The sequence below is a fragment of the Canis lupus genome, chromosome 25 (assembly GCF_003254725.2).
Source record: "Canis lupus dingo isolate Sandy chromosome 25, ASM325472v2, whole genome shotgun sequence".
Taxonomy (NCBI): domain Eukaryota; kingdom Metazoa; phylum Chordata; class Mammalia; order Carnivora; family Canidae; genus Canis; species Canis lupus.
The window spans coordinates 3,762,320-3,778,439 of NC_064267.1; the positions used below are offsets into that span (position 1 = coordinate 3,762,320).

The following is a 16,120-nucleotide window of genomic DNA, read 5'->3' on the forward strand; positions in this document are numbered from 1 at the left end:
GTATAAGTCAAACTGCCAAGGGCAAAAAAACCCAGCTATCAAGCCCTCAAGTCTCCTTTCCATCAGTTTACCTCTCTCTGGGATGCTAAATAAAGTCTGTACAAAGAATAAAGTGATACAGGTGTTGCTTTATATTTATTAAATTCATCAATTTCTGTGTAACCAGGCTGATATCCTTCTCATCGGGGTGCCTAACAACTATCACGACAGCAGGGGGTTATGTAGCACCTTTATTGGGAGAAGTTTATATAATTGTACTCGGAAAGGTGCAACTTTCTCTCCAGAGAAGTAGAGGAGAAAATGATATTTAATGCATACTAAACAAGCACTTGTTGGAGATTTTGAGCTAGATTGATTCTAAAATACTAAAATGAGTTCACTTGCTCCACAATGTTACCAACAGACACTTTATTTTTTTTTTTTTTTTTAATGATAGTCACAGAGAGAAAGAGAGGCAGAGACACAGGCAGAGGGAGAAGCAGGCAGAGGGAGAAGCAGGCTCCATGCACCGGGAGCCTGACGTGGGATTCGATCCCGGGTCTCCAGGATCATGCCCTGGGCCAAAGGCAGGCACCAAACCGCTGCGCCACCCAGGGATCCCACCAACAGACACTTTAAACGTTAATAAGGTAGCTGGTTTCTGAAATATGGAAGAAGAAAAGAATTTTATTTAAGCCAACTCTTTCACAGAGGAGGAAGTTTGGTTCTACCTCAGGAAATTTAAATGGGACTGTTGAATAACTGGGAAAGAGTGTCTCCTTTGGATAATAGGGCAAAGAAGAATTCACCTGATTTTCAGGCAATAACAAATGTGACAGCAGTACCTGCTGCTGCATGGTACATATGTACCATGACTGTGTAACTTTTCAAAAAACAGTTCTCAGACTTTCTGGTCTTATTACTCCTTTCTACTCATAAGAATTATTAAGAACTCCAAAGAACCTTCATTTACGTGGCTTATATCTATCAATCTTTGCCACATTGGGAATTAAGACTGAGAAACTTAAAAATATTTATTGATTCATGGGGCACCTGGGTGGCTCAGTGGTTGAGCATCTATCTGCCTTTGGCTCAGATCATGATTCTAGGGTCCTGGGATCGAGTCCCCATATCGAGCTCCCCACAGGGAGCCTGCTTCTCCGTATGCCTGTATTTCTGCCCCTCTCTGTATCTCTCATGAATAAATAAATAATCTTTAAAAAATATATTTATTGATGCATTAAAAGAGAATGATAAACCCATTATATGGTAACAAAAATTATTTTAAAATTATTGAAAAGACTATTATTGTTTTACATCTCTGCAAACCTCCTTTAATGCCTGGTTAATAGATGATACTTGGATTGTCATACCTGTTTTTGCATATAATCTGTTGTGATATATTTTTTTAAGTTGAAACACATGAAGAAAATCTAGCACACACAGATATGTAGTTGGAAAAGACCTTGAGGCCCCCGATGGGAACTCTGGTCCTTTGAAAACCAGTGTACTATAAAATAGTTCAGAAGAATATACATGAGTTGTGAGATGATTAGTGTTCTAATTTTTTCCCATTCCATTTATATGTTTTTCCAACAGTGAAGATGGATTACTTGCAAAAACTATAATTGAGAAAGGAAGAAGCATGAGCATGTTGAGGAAAGATTATAGGGCTCTCAAAATCCAGGCAGAGAAGTTTATAGTTGGAAAATTAAGGAGCCACTGTAATTTCTCAAATAGTAAAATGATTCATTAAAAATTGTATTTGGGAGTAAATGGATTAGAATTAGAAGAGAAGAGCTACTTCAGAGGTTGTTGCAGTAATCTGGGGCATGGTGAGGTGGGCTAGGCCTCAGATATTGGTGGGAACGGAGAGGAAGTTTCAAAATCTGAAAGACATTTAAAGGTAGAATTACCAAGACTTGGGTAAGGGGCATAGCAGAGAGGGAAGAGCCAAAGACGACTAAGAGTTTTCAAGTCTGAACCATTTGAAGTCTTTTCTCCCTCATATCCAACCTTTCATTCTTTCTGAAAATTATCCTGATGAAGCTGATTAGTTTTGTCTTGTTGTTTTCAGAGTTGGCCGGCCCATTCTAGGGCCTAGGAGAAAGTTGACACAGTTCCCAACCTGAATCGGTCAGTTACTTCCAGAAGAAAAGGAAGACCTGTGATATCCCTGGAGAGTTTGTACCTGTGACATCCTTAGAGAGCTTGTACCTGTGACATCCCTGGAGAGTTTGTACCTGTGACATCCCTGGAGAGCTTGCACCTGTGACATCCCTGGAGAGTTTGTACCTGTGACATCCCTAGAGAGCTTGTACCTATGACATCCCTGCAGAATTACTTGCCTCGTACCTCCTGCAGGCCCCGGAGCCCCTAAAGGGCTGTCTGTCCAGTTTGTGTTTGCCCTGGACTGCCCACAGTGCACCTCTTATGCACTCCAGCACCCCCATCAGCTCCCTCTTCTCCTTCACCAGCCCAGCAGTGAAGAGACTGCTAGGCTGGAAGCAGGGAGATGAAGAGGAAAAGTGGGCAGAGAAGGCGGTAGACTCTTTAGTGAAAAAGTTAAAGAAAAAGAAAGGAGCCATGGATGAACTGGAGAGGGCCCTCAGCTGTCCCGGGCAGCCCAGTAAATGTGTGACAATTCCCCGGTCCCTGGACGGGCGGCTTCAGGTGTCCCACCGCAAGGGTTTGCCCCATGTCATTTACTGCCGAGTGTGGCGCTGGCCTGATCTCCAGTCTCACCATGAGCTGAAGCCACTGGAATGCTGTGAGTTCCCTTTCGGCTCCAAGCAGAAAGAGGTGTGCATTAACCCCTATCACTACCGGCGGGTGGAGACTCCAGGTGAGTTTTCTTCCCGATATCACGGTTTATTTTAAAAGTTAAGGAGCTAAGTCCCAGTTGATGACTGAGGGGGCATCAGCAAGACAAAGACCCCTTCTGCTCACCACCACCAAAAGAAAAGGAAGAGAAGAGGGTGCAGTTTTGAGGAAGTAATCCAAACTTTTGTAGTCAGAAAAATCTATAAAGAAATTACTTTTGGTATACCTGGAAGTTTTGTGATTTTGAAAAAATGATGCTTTGATGTATTTTGGAGTTACCATTGTCATGGTCTTTCCAGTTCTTAGGGTCTTAGAAGGTCTTAATATGGCCTTGATATGATTAACTGTAAAAAAGGAGCATCCTCCTTCCCATCCCCTCTCCCTCACTGAAACCGAAGTAAGCTAAAGAAGGTTTTTGCTGTCATTTCCCAGGCTCAGGTACGGGAAGTATCTCATATCTGGGGCTGAACAGTGAAAGAACTGCTGGAAATCCTCCTAGGAATGAAAGCAACAGGGGTTAGGTGAGATTGGCAATCGTTCTTAAATGTGGCTTTAAATATAAGAAAGTATGGTTCTGTAACTCTTTACAGGCCCATATATGTGTGTGTGGACACACATTTCACCCCCTTTTTGAAGTCTGGTGTTTACTTTTGGCCTTCACACTGGCTGTAACGGTTTGAGGACATTTCTCTTTGGATTGAGTGTTCTCCACTCACTAGCTACACGGATACAGTTCTAATAGGAGCATTGTCTCCCTATTTGGCCATCTGCCTCATTCCAGGAGACCAGAGGCTGGCACATGAGCTCTGGGAGATGGCCTGTGTCCATGAAGAGATGGCTCTGTCAAGCAGGCAGGCCATGGTGGGAGTCCAGCCGGCTGCCTGGCTCCGGGGTTCACTTAACCTGACAGCAGTACTGGAGAAGTCATTCCTAGCTGCCTGTGATCTTAGGGAGGCGACCTTTCAGGCTCCCAAATCTTGCTCTTGTATTGTAACACTGCCTGGGTATGGATGCTTCTCATGGTCACTTCATCCCAGGATTGAGTCCCTGTATTAGACTGTTGAGAAAGTCCTGGCAAGGTTTTGGGGTTTTTTTTTTCCCCAGCATGAAAGCAAAAAATTTATTGTGTATGTAGCAAGGCACAAAATTTGATAGGTGGGGAGCAAAGGGACATTAGTGGAATGATTTTTGTCAGCGGGATGATGCATTTTCACAAATTTTTTTGCAGAGCATCTTATAGGACTATGTGAATGTAGTTCTGTGTCTCAAGTACATGCAAAGAGATGCCTCTTACAGGCCAAGCCAGGCAGTTGAAAGCAGGAGAAATTGTCAATCCATTGGAACAGATAAAACAGATAAAAGTTTTCACTAGATTGTATAGGTCTTAGCTTTCTTCCTTTCTTTCCTGCTTCTCTCTGGGCTCTCTCTGCATACTAAAAAAAAGTCATTCAGGTCCGAGTTTATGACAATGACTTGACATCTGTTTGTTTCAAAAATTTGAATATTAAGCATTTACAATGTACCCCAGGGAAAAAAGTGTTCATTAAGTAATAATTTCTCTCTTCCTGAGGAATGTACATTGCAAATATTTTGTTAAGTGTCTCTGGTTTTCTTTATGAATACTAGAAAACCTACTTTTATTTTCTAATTTTTTAAAAGACTTATTTGAGAGAGAGAGAGCATGAGAACGAGTGGAGGAGGGGCACAGGAGAGAGGATCTCAAGCAGATTCTAGGCTGAGCGCAGAGCCCAACATGGGGCTTGATCTCATGACCCTGAGATCATGACCTGAGCTGAAAGCAAGAGTTAGACGCTTAACTGACTGCACCACCCCGGCACCTCTAGAAAACATAATTTTAAAGGTTTATTTGGTATTTTAGTTTATATAAGGTTTTTTTTAGAAATGACAATGTGAATATTTTTACATATGGCCAATAGATCTCATATCATTATGTTTTATTGAGTTTCTGAAATGAAAGATGGGTGGAGATTGTATTAATTTTAAGTTTAATAGTTAGGCTACCCCAGGATTTTTTATTCCTAACTTTGATTTTTTTGTCAGGAAAGGTAAATTTATATTTAACTTTCTGGCCATGTTTAAAGTAAATATTTTGAAAACACTGAGGATGAGAATGTTAAGCAAGTTTACTGAGTTCCTAGTTTTCATAAAGCTTAATTAAGTTTTGCATTTGAAATCTATTTTTCTGACACTCCTACCCCCATTTTAGGAACATTGAAGGCTGCACTCTGATTTTATTTTTACTCACACAACCACTTAAGTTATCTATTTAAGTTCTTTTCTAACTCTCTGTAGGACCAGTTTTCATTCTTAAATTTCCAATCCTTCAAATATCAATATTTTTGTAATACAAATGATTACTAGCAAATGAAATTTTAAAAATACTTACAAATGCAAGCCCAGTTTGTTGCTGTTGTTGTTTTTACTTTAACAATATCTGCATTTCAACAGAATAAAATTACTCTGTCAAATTGCTATTAAAGTTTCTAAATGTTTACTCTCAATTTCAATTTCTTCCTTGACTGGTACCCAGCAGCTGGTAAAGTGTTACCAGTCCTGGAATCTCACTTTGAATGGCTTCGGCCTAGCTTCTATGCAAAAAGTGTTTTCACAGCATATGCTGATTTTACTCCATGCAAATGGAGCTTATTTCAAAATGAAGTATAATTTCTTCTTTACATAAAATACCTGTATTTCAAAACCACATGACTTTTGAAAGAGATACAAAAGCTTTTCAGCTCTAAGTTGCACCCCATATGGGCAGTAACTCCTGCTACTGTTCTCACCCATATAATGCTTTGTTGTTAAGATAGTGTTGTATTTAGAAGGTGGCATAAAATCAAAACCAATGTCTGTAATCTCACTATGTTATATTGGTAAGCAGTAGTTTTGAACTAGAAATAGAATTTAGTAATTAGGGATAGCTATTGCTATGGGTCGAACGTTTTATGTCCTCTCCTCCAAATTTACTTGTTGTGAAAACCTAATGTTTAAGGTGATGGTACTAGGAGGTGAAGGCTTTAGGACGTGATTCAGTCATGAGGACAGACCCTTATGAATGGGGTTAGTGCCCTCCTAAAAGAGCCCGCAGAGATCCCTCATCCGTTTCCACCACATGAGGACATGAAAGATTGGAATCTGCAGCCTGAAAGGGGGCTTTCCCCAGAATCTGATCATGCTGCACCCCAGTCTTGGACTTTCCAGCCCCTGGAACTGGGAGAAAGAAATTTCTATTGTTTATAAAGCACCCGCTCTATGGTATTTCTGTTATAACAGCCCAAATGGACTAGGACAGCTATGTTTTGAGTGGAAGTATTTAAAAATATGATCAGTGTAAATGTAAGGTAAACTAGCCAGTCAAGCTGAGTAAAAACCAGGATGACACCATCGGTTTTCTTTACAAAAATCACTGCCTTTGGTTTTACATGGATGGTAAAAATACATTATCAAGACATTTGTTTCAAGAAAAGAAAACAAACCCTTTTTCTTTCTTTTGGTGTCTCAGATCTTCAGCCCATAAAGAAACAGAAGTCTCCACTCAGTGTGAGGCTTTATGTTTATTAATGTTAGGAATACATTGTAGGTATTTTACATTACAACTGAAATCACAGAGATTATTCCAATTCTTCATCACCCAGAAAAGAAAAATGAATGTTTATTTGAAACTTGTTAGCATTGTGATGAAGCATCATTGCAAAAGAAACCATATACCGTTTACTTTGCTAGGCCTTCACTTTCAGACTATCCACAGAGAGAGTCATCTTTTTAATGCTGCATATTCATGGAACAGATAAAAGGAAATTTAATGGCTTATCATCCAGCTCATTTTTGCATGATGATGTTGAGTGTTCTGTAATGTCATTCATTACACGTGTATATGCACATACTGGCTTTTAAAGGGGGAAGAAGGGACACCTGGGTGGCTCAGTGGTTGAGCATCTGCCTTCAGCTCAGGTCATGACCCTGGGGTCCTGGGATTGAGTCCCATAAATAAATTTTAAAAATATTCTTAAAAATAAAGGGGGAAGAAATAATTTGTTTCTTTGCCCTCAACTGTGGTGGTTTAGTTTAAAACTTTTCATTTAAATGTTTGGATGTTTTCTACCTTAAGAAAGGTAGAAAATAAAGACGAACAGAACAAAAAACTGTTGCTTATTAAGAAAGACATAAAGGTATGATGGTAGGGAAGCCTTTGTGATTGATGTTACTGTTATTTTATTACTGTTTTTGTCTGTTTATTCCAAAACGTTTACTTTTTTTTTTTTAAGATTCTATTTATTTATTCATGAGAGACACAGAGAGAGAGAGAGAAGCAGAGACACAGGCAGAGGGAGCAGCAGGCTCCATGCAGGGAGCCTGATGCGGAACTCGATCCCAGGTCTCCAGGATCACGCCCTGGGCATGAAGGCAGGTGCCAAACCACTGAGCCACCCAGGGATCCCCAGCATTTACTTTTTATGAAAGTTTTCATCAATACTTGCGTGTGGTAACACATCAGTAGTATAATTAAGAACAGCCTCTTTTAATCATTCTTGGTTAGTTCCTTTCCTTGTTTCCTCCATTATTACTAAAAATTATGGAAATAACTCTAGGTAATACACTTACATACCTAGACAATGTTTATACATTAATTGCTAAAAATTTTGGAGATAACCCTACATATAATATGCCTTACAGATCTGTTTCCAGACTTTGCACCTTTAGATAATTTTACTAATAAAAAAGATGAGAATTTAGCTAATTTATATTAAATTCCTTCTTCTTTTTAAATCTCTGATAACTATATTTTAGTTTACAGTTTATGTTATTTTTTGGCTCTTGTTGGTTTCTAGTCGTGGGAGCTGGCGGTAAGAATTATTTTCCCTTAGAAGAGCTTTGCAATTGCCTTTGACCACCTCCTCTCTCTGTTTTCCCTGCTCCTCTTTCTAGAACTTACATTGGTCACAGGTTATACCATAACAACATTTATTGAGTATCTTCTTTCTGCCAGGCACTGTGACACTTTAGAAGTCAATAGGAACTAGGAATAGCTGGATAATACTTGCCCTTGAGAATTGCATCCATTGTTGACTTTTTGTATAGAATTATGATTTTAAAAAAAACACTACATAGTGTAGGCTTTATTTATGTTTTCTTTTTCTTTTTTTTTTTAAGATTATTTATTTATTTATTCATGAGAGACGCAGAGAGAAGAGGGGCGGAGACACAGCAGAGGGAGAAGCAGGCTCCATGCAGGGAGCCCGATGCGGGACTCCAGGATCATGCCCTGAGCCAAAGGCAGGCGTCAAACCACTAAGCCACCCAGGGACCCCCTATTTATGTTTTTTTATTACTGCTTATCTTTTACTTATTTTTTATTACTCTGTTTTTCTTTTACTTAACATTTTTAGGTACCTTTAAATCTTTCTGGTAAAGACAAATTGTTTGTTTGTTTGTTTGTTTGTTTGTTTTGAACTTTAGCAGCACTACTGAGCCCAAAATCCAGGTTGGCCATCTGAATAATTCAACATGGTCTGTAAAAGAAAAATATTTTGGGGGCAGCCCCGGTGGCGCAGCGGTTTGGTGCCGCCTGCAGCCTGGGGTGTGATCCTGGAGACCTGGGATCGAGTCCCGCATCGGGCCCCCTGCATGATGCCTGCTTCTCCCTCTGCCTCTCTCTTTCTCTCTCTGTTTCTATGAATAAATAAATAAAATCTTTAAAAAAAAAAGAAAGAAAAATATTTTGGGCATCACTTAGAAACCGATTTTGCCTTTATAAAAAATACAAACCACTTTATTGGCAGAATCAAAGGAAGACACAATTAGGTTTGCAGAAAGCCAGATAATAGGGCAGCTCTGGTCATTTCTGTGGTAAGATTGAATAGGCAGTCTCTTTAGAGTGCTGACAGTGGAATGGTTCTCCTCTAAACTTTTTTCTTCGATACCCTGTTTAATATGCAGTTTGCAAAAAGAGTGTTTAAATGTTAAACATTGGTGTTTAGCTCGCTTCCCAAAATCACTTTCTGGGAAACGATGGGACCTTAATTGACAATTTTACAATAAGCACAAAGAATGGTGGATGGGTAGTTCCCAGAAATCAGGGTTTTATTATCAAAAAATGGACAGACACAAATAGCAAGCGTCTGCCGGATTTTGTGCCAACGAGCCAATGTTCAGTTCTAATCCACTGGTTCCTTTCTCATCCTAGTGCTGCCGCCTGTACTCGTGCCAAGGCACAGTGAATATAACCCCCAGCTCAGCCTGCTAGCCAAGTTCCGCAGCACCTCCCTCCACAGTGAGCCTCTCATGCCGCACAACGCCACCTATCCTGACTCTTTCCAGCAGCCTCCGTGCAGTGCGTTCCCTCCCTCGCCGGGGCCCGGGCACGTGTTCTCACAGTCCCCATGCACTGCTGGCTACCCTCACTCCCCAGGAAGCCCCTCCGAGCCAGAGAGCCCCTATCAACACTCAGGTCAGTAAAAGCTCACTGTCTGTCTCCGTGGCATATGACCCAACTCAAATATTTATGGTGGAACCATCATAATTACAATCCCTGTTACTAGGATTCACGTGGAACTTTATAGTTTATATGGCAAGGTCCTGTGGGCCTTTGGACCCTGCCACCTCTAAGATCGGGGCCATCTGGGAACAGTTTTTCTGGAGCTACAACATATCTTTGATGTGGTTTCTGGTTCTAATCCTCTGGAAGAAACTAAATGGATTTGAACATCTCTGGGAATTTCCAGGAATTTTTTTTTTTAAGGTAGCAGAAATAAGATTATAAAATGCTTCTTTTAACCCCAAGCAGGAAGACTTGGCCTGAGAGCGAGCAACGTGAGGGGTCCAGGGGTCCGTACTTGGCCTTTTCTTTGGCTGTCTCTTTCAGTAAACACAGGGAGTCCCTGCCTCCAAAAGAAGTATGCATAGCTTCACTGGGGCAGGGGCAGGCCTCACCTAGTCATTGCATTCTCCTTTTGCGTTGTGTGAAGCCAGCACAGCATCTTGAAGACAGACCTATTCAGTAAACGTGTGCTGAATGAGAAAGCCTATGGAAGGAATATCCTGTGCAAAAGGGAGATTAAGGACATTGTCGTAATTGCACGGGCTGCCATGCCTATAAAGTAGGTCTAAGTTAGATGATGAAGAAGAGATTTATATGCACCTTGTGAGTGTGAAATAAATTATATCCTGAGTGACAATTTCTTGAAGGCATGCATAAACCCATTTGGTGCTAGACATTATAATCTGCTTCATTCATGTGTTCATATATTCTTTTATTTAACAGATATTTATGGAACTTTTATCACATTCAAGTACTGCCTTAGGCAGCTGAAAGGAGGCTTAAAAGATTGGTAAAAGTTGCCCCTGTCCTCACAGACCTTATAAAATGTGGGAAGATAGGAGTTGCCCCTTCCTTTCTAAGTTATTCAGGTCTTCCTTTTGCTGCCTCAGCAATAACAGCTCCTGTTTCCATACACATCTGCTATTGCATTTATCACACTACATGATAATATTCCTCATTATGTATTTCCCCCATTCAACTGCCAGTCATCTTTTATTTGTGTAATGCAGACCCTAAAACACAGTAGTTACTCATTAGGTGATTGCAGAGTAAATGACTCACCACACAGGCATTTGGAACGCAGGGTTATAGATACAGATTTGATTGAGTCCATAAGTAATGACTGAGCCCTGATGAAGCACCAAGCAGTGTGCTACTGCTAGGGGTACAGTGATGATTCATTCTGACAATAGCCTCTGACCCTCAAAAGGTAATAACTGTTGAGAACAATCATGCAAAAAAGCAACGAGGCTGTCACAGTCCGGGCAAGTAATCATAAGGAGTGAACTAAGGAAGGGATGTGCAGATGGGCAAAGAAGACAAAGAATTTGAGGAAGTATACTCAATATCTTATGCAGAAGCTGGTTCATTTTCATTGAGGGAATGGCTCTTTTAATTTCAAAGAAAATTAATTCTTTTCTGAATGATTAACAGCAAAATGCAACCTGAGTAACAGACCCATAGATAGGTGAGACTAATAGGAGATTTTGAAATTAACTGGTTCAGCCCCTTAATTTTTTTTACCAGCTTTATTGAGATATAATTGACAAATCATACAGTTCACACACTGAAAGTGTGCAATGTAGTAATTTTTCATATGTTGACCTTTTAGTTGTGGGAAGATATGTAAAATTTACCATTTTGACCATGTTTAAGTGTACAATCCAGTGGCATTAAGCACATTCACAGATCTGTGCAACCATCCCCACCATCTATTTCCAAAATTTTTTCATCCTAACCAGAACTCTACCCATTAGGCAGTAGCTCCTGATTCTTTCCCTCCCCCATGTTCCAGCCCTGATAACCTCCAATCCACTTATGGTCTCTATGAATTAGTTTATTCTAGGTACCTCAAAGAAGTGGAATCATATAATATATGTCCTTTTGTGTCTGGCTTATTTCAGTTAGGATAGTGTTTTCATAGTTCAACTATGTGGAAGCCTGTGTCAGTTACTTCATTTTTGTGACTGAACAATATTCCACTGTATGGGTATACCACATTTAAAAACAATCCATTCATTGGGTGATGGATATTTGGGTTTTTTCCCTCCACCTTTTGGCTAATGTGGATAATTCTGCTATAAACACTGGCTTGCAAGCATCTACTTGAGTTCCTGCTTTCAGCTCCTTTGGGCATATGCCTAGGAGTAGATACGGTGTTATGGTTCAACCCCTGAATTTTATAGATAGACTTACTCAAGGACCTGCAGAAAAGCGACCTTGCTTTATAACTTTTCCACCAAGGTCATAATTTATTTTCTCAGGAGGAAATGCCTTATCCATGGTTGTACAAAGTGGTGTGCATTAGAATTGACAGCAGTGCCTGTTAAATGTATGTGACTACATCTAACCACTGATCTCCAGGCTCAGACTCTCTGAGGGGTGGGACCAGGAATCTGCATCTTTAACAAGTTTCACTGGTGACTTTTATGCACACTTAAGTGTGGGAACTACTTGAATGGATAAAATTCAATTCAACAAAGTTAGACCAATTCAACTTTTCATGCCACTGAACTCCATCCACCACTAACGTTAACAAGACTATTCTGAACTGACATTTAGGAACATATACAAGAGGAATCAGCTATTCTGAGACTCTCACTCAAGAGTTTTTCCTCTGCTGTGGGAGTTTTTATTGTGTTGTGAATTGCTTTCTGATAAGATATTATCTACAGAATGCACAGCATGTGCCTAACCATGATCACTGTCCAATTACAGGAACTGACATTTGGGGAGAGGAGCCCTTCGTATACCTTGGGCACAAGGTTATAATCAAGGCATTTTGGGGGCATATTTAGAACATCTCAGAGACAGAGCATCTCTGTGGCCATTGTACAATCCATAGCAATAGAGGAATCAAAAAATTAAGCTGACTTCAAAGAAGATTTAGCTTTCTGTTTTGAAAGCCAGACAAACAGACGCCTGTGCTGTTGAGAAAGCTAGAATAGCTCCTCGATTTGAAAATCTTATCATGCAGGTCATTGGAACTTAGATAACTCATAAGTCAGAGGGAAAAACTAATCAACCATTGAGTGAGGATGTCAGGATAACCAGTTTCTTCTGTGTGACACTCACAAAGTCACTGCAGAATAGCCTTATTACATTACAGGCCTCTCTTGAACAATAACACTATCCACCCAGCCCAGTAGTTTCACAGCAAGAAAGGTTGGATCTGACTCTCTTCGTGTAGTTTATCAGTTTGACATGCCTCTGTTTTACTGCTTTCTTTTAGTTGACACACCACCCCTGCCTTATCATGCCACAGGAGCCCCAGGGACCCAGAATGGCCAGCCAGTAGATGCCACAACTGATAGTCATTTAGTGCTGTCAGTGTCTAAAAGAGGTAAATTTGTAGATGAACAGCTAGCTCAGTGTAGCAGCTTTTGAAGTGCATCTCCCATTACCCCAAACAAAACAAATTAAAAAAATAAAACAAAAGGTAGCCAGCCTGCTATTTCACATGTGTTTGAAGGGGCACATAGCATGGCTTTGCATTTTAACTTTGGCATTCCTCAGCACCATTGAGTGAATGTTTATCATCCTGGTTACTAGAATAAGTTATTTTTTAATTTCAACCTCAATGTTTAGATACTTGTAGTTCTTGATGTCTAGTACAGAAATAGGTATTTAAGTTAGAAATTTTGTCCAGTTGTGTTTATACTATAGTTTTGTGGTGCTGTCTTTGATTTAGCTTAGAGGGGTGCTCTTAGAAATATATGCAAACATATAAGTAGGGTTTCTACAGAATTTTACCTGTTTCTTTAAATAGGCTAGATAAATAAATACTGCTCAGTTTTAACGTTCACATACACCGCAAGGCGATCTTATGTAAATGCAGATTTTGATTCCTTGGATCTAGGGTGGGATCCAAGAATCTGCATTCCTCACAAGCTTCCGGGTGATGCAGGGGCTACCCTTCCAGGAACCACATTGAATAGAGAGGGTCTAACGGAACTTACGATTTAAAGTCTGCCAGGGTGAAGTCTTTTATAAGTAAAGTTCCTTTTGTAAATCAAATGATAACCCTCTAATTTATGTTTCACAAGTTTCTGTTTTAGTGCACATAGGAACACACTCTAGATATAAGAATTACTAGGATATTCAAAGAAAAGAGAGTTAATATCAATAAAAAGAGAAAGAGTGTGCATGGCAAAGAAAGAATTCTGAACTTTGGTTACTGGCAACTTACTTAGCTTTGAAAAATCGAGGTGAAAATTAGGATTTCCATTAGGAAATGGAAATCCATTAGGATTTCCTAATGGCAGATACAGCTGTCTTGAAAAATGTTTTATGCCACATACATACTCCATATGTATACAGTGGAGAATGGGAGTCTACATAGAAGTTTTTCCCTTTGTTTAATAATTTAAAGTCCTATCCAGTGCTTTTGATTTGGCTTTTTTCATACATAAACTTTTACTTTTCATCCTTAGTTTGTTAGAAAATGGTACATACTCTTGTCACAGCGACTCCTGTTTGGTACAGTGACAGTAATATGCCATCTTTCACATGTAGAGAGGAAGATGACATGCCACCTTCCTTGGAGCTGTCTCCTTTAGGGGTGATGGAATCTATGCTGATCTGTTCATATCATTGTTTGTCAGACCCCCTCAATACTAAGTATGATCACAAGTGCTCTAAGCATGGCAGAGTCACAGCACCGTGGCCTCTATGCCTCATGTGTATGCCACAAGTGTGTTAACCAGATGAGCTAACTGCACATAGCTTCCATCAAGTGACAGGTTTGAAAAGATCACAGAGAGCATCCTTGTCTGGTTAACAGCATTAATATAAGCATCCAGGTGGGATCGTGAGATGGGAAGCCCCGCATGATGGTAGTGATGTGCTATCGGCTCTCTTTCTTTCAGACTTTCGACCAGTTTGCTATGAGGAACCTCAGCACTGGTGCTCGGTTGCCTACTATGAACTGAACAACCGAGTTGGGGAGACGTTCCAGGCATCCTCCCGAAGTGTGCTTATAGATGGATTCACAGACCCTTCAAATAACAGGAACAGATTCTGCCTTGGACTTCTTTCTAACGTAAACAGAAACTCAACAATAGAAAACACCAGGAGACACATAGGAAAGGGTAAAAACAAATACATAATTCCTTTCTATATTCTTCTGAACTAAAACGTGGGGAGAGAAACCAGCCACGTATTGGCTGCATAACCTAGAAGGATGGTCGCAGACCTGCAGAGAGCATATAGGCTTTCAGGGTCTTGGTCTTCCTGCTTCTGGGGTCAGCATAGCGTCTTCTGGAGGGTGGCGTAGGATGAGTATTATGAAAACAAACCAGATGATAAATATGAAAGCAGGATGAAATTATTAAATAGAAGTATCATGAATGACTTTCAAATTGCCTTAAAGATGCTAAATAAGATAACTTCAGAAGAAGAATTCTGGCTGGGTATATATATCAGGTAAAGTGACCTTTGGAGACATAGAAGCTGGGTAGTGAAAATCATGACTTATTTCTGAATGGAAACCTCTGATAGTAATTTGCTTCTCCTGTGGTCAGACATTATTAGGAAGCCAGATGGGCATAGGCCTCACTGAGGTCTGGACCAATGAAGCTTTGAATCCTGTCTCATCAGCGTGACCAACAGTAATAAATCCCAGCTGAGTGTGAGGCCTCATTGTTGATCTTTAAATCATTTTCTTTATATTAGAGTAATTGGTAGTGTCTGATACCTGGTTGTCCACTCTTATGTCAGATGACTGTGGTGGAATCATCGGTGTACAGAACCTTTAGAGTCATTTTATCTTTTCTCTCCCCATCCAGCCCTTCGACCACCTCAGGAAGATAGCTGCAAATCTTTTCTTTCTTTTTTTTAAAATGATTTTATTTATTTATTCATGAGAGAGACAGAGAAAGGCAGAGACATAGGCAGAGGGAGAAGCAGACTCCCTGCGGGGAGCCCAATGTGGGACTCGATCCCAGGACCTGAGCTGACGGCAGATGCTCAACCACTGAGCCACTCAGGTGGCCCTGCAAACCTTTTATTTCAAATTTCCAGGGGAGATTCATTGTTGCACTTGGTAATACATTCTAATATTCTTCCTAAAATACCTCTTAAATGTCTCCTTTGGTAGGAGACCTACCAGCCATTGATTGGTGTTGACTCTACTGGTGATATTTCTGTTTATTTTTATCCTATATTTTTCCATAGTGACTTTGAAGTAGCTTATAGGAAACCTTTGCAGTGAAATGATAAATGAGAAATAGAAAATCAGAAATTGGGGGTTGGGGGGAGCAGGGAAGGAGAATACAACTGAAGGTCAGCTTTGTGGTTGTGATAAAAATTTTGCTCTCCACATCGTTCTGCGTTTGGACTTCTGCTGATGCCACTTGATCCAAAGATGGAATTCAAATATGAAGAGTATTGAATGCCTTCTGGGAATCTTTCTGCAGGTAGCTTGTTGAAAGTGCTGCTGCTGAGTACATGGGGAGTGGAGGTTCTGCATTACTGGCCGAGAGCTAATCCCCAAGTTAAGAAACCATAGGAACAACAAGGGCTAGGATTTGACGGCCCTTCGTGAAAACCCTGAGGTCCACCTAAGTGCGCACTGGATGGAAGGGCACTCCACCCCCGTGTGGTCCCCAAGGCAAAGTCACAGTTTTCTCAGAAAGCTGTTTTGGAAGTGCTTTAATTTGGAAAAAAAAATTTTAGGGGAGCTTACAAGCCATACCATAAAGCATGGCAAAAAAAAAAAAAAGTTGGCTTAGAATATTTTTTTTTAAGATTTTATTTATT

General features: G+C 40.2%; 1 protein-coding gene across 18 annotated transcripts in view; it reads left to right on the forward strand.

The window, feature by feature from the left end:
* The window catches only part of SMAD9 (SMAD family member 9), a 75,711-nt gene that overhangs the window by 45,368 nt on the left and 14,223 nt on the right, over positions 1-16,120 (forward strand). For 16 of the 18 annotated variants that reach the window (XM_035718897.2, XM_049101275.1, XM_025462444.3 and 13 more), the window contains 4 exons: positions 2,057-2,824; positions 9,008-9,271; positions 12,594-12,704; positions 14,230-14,451. In XM_035718897.2, the coding sequence (XP_035574790.1) occupies positions 2,413-2,824; positions 9,008-9,271; positions 12,594-12,704; positions 14,230-14,451 (1,009 nt within the window). In that variant the 5' untranslated portion in view covers positions 2,057-2,412. The remainder of the gene's footprint in view (positions 1-2,056; positions 2,825-9,007; positions 9,272-12,593; positions 12,705-14,229; positions 14,452-16,120) is intronic. The other 2 variants (XM_049101277.1, XM_049101278.1) reach the window with 2 other exon arrangements.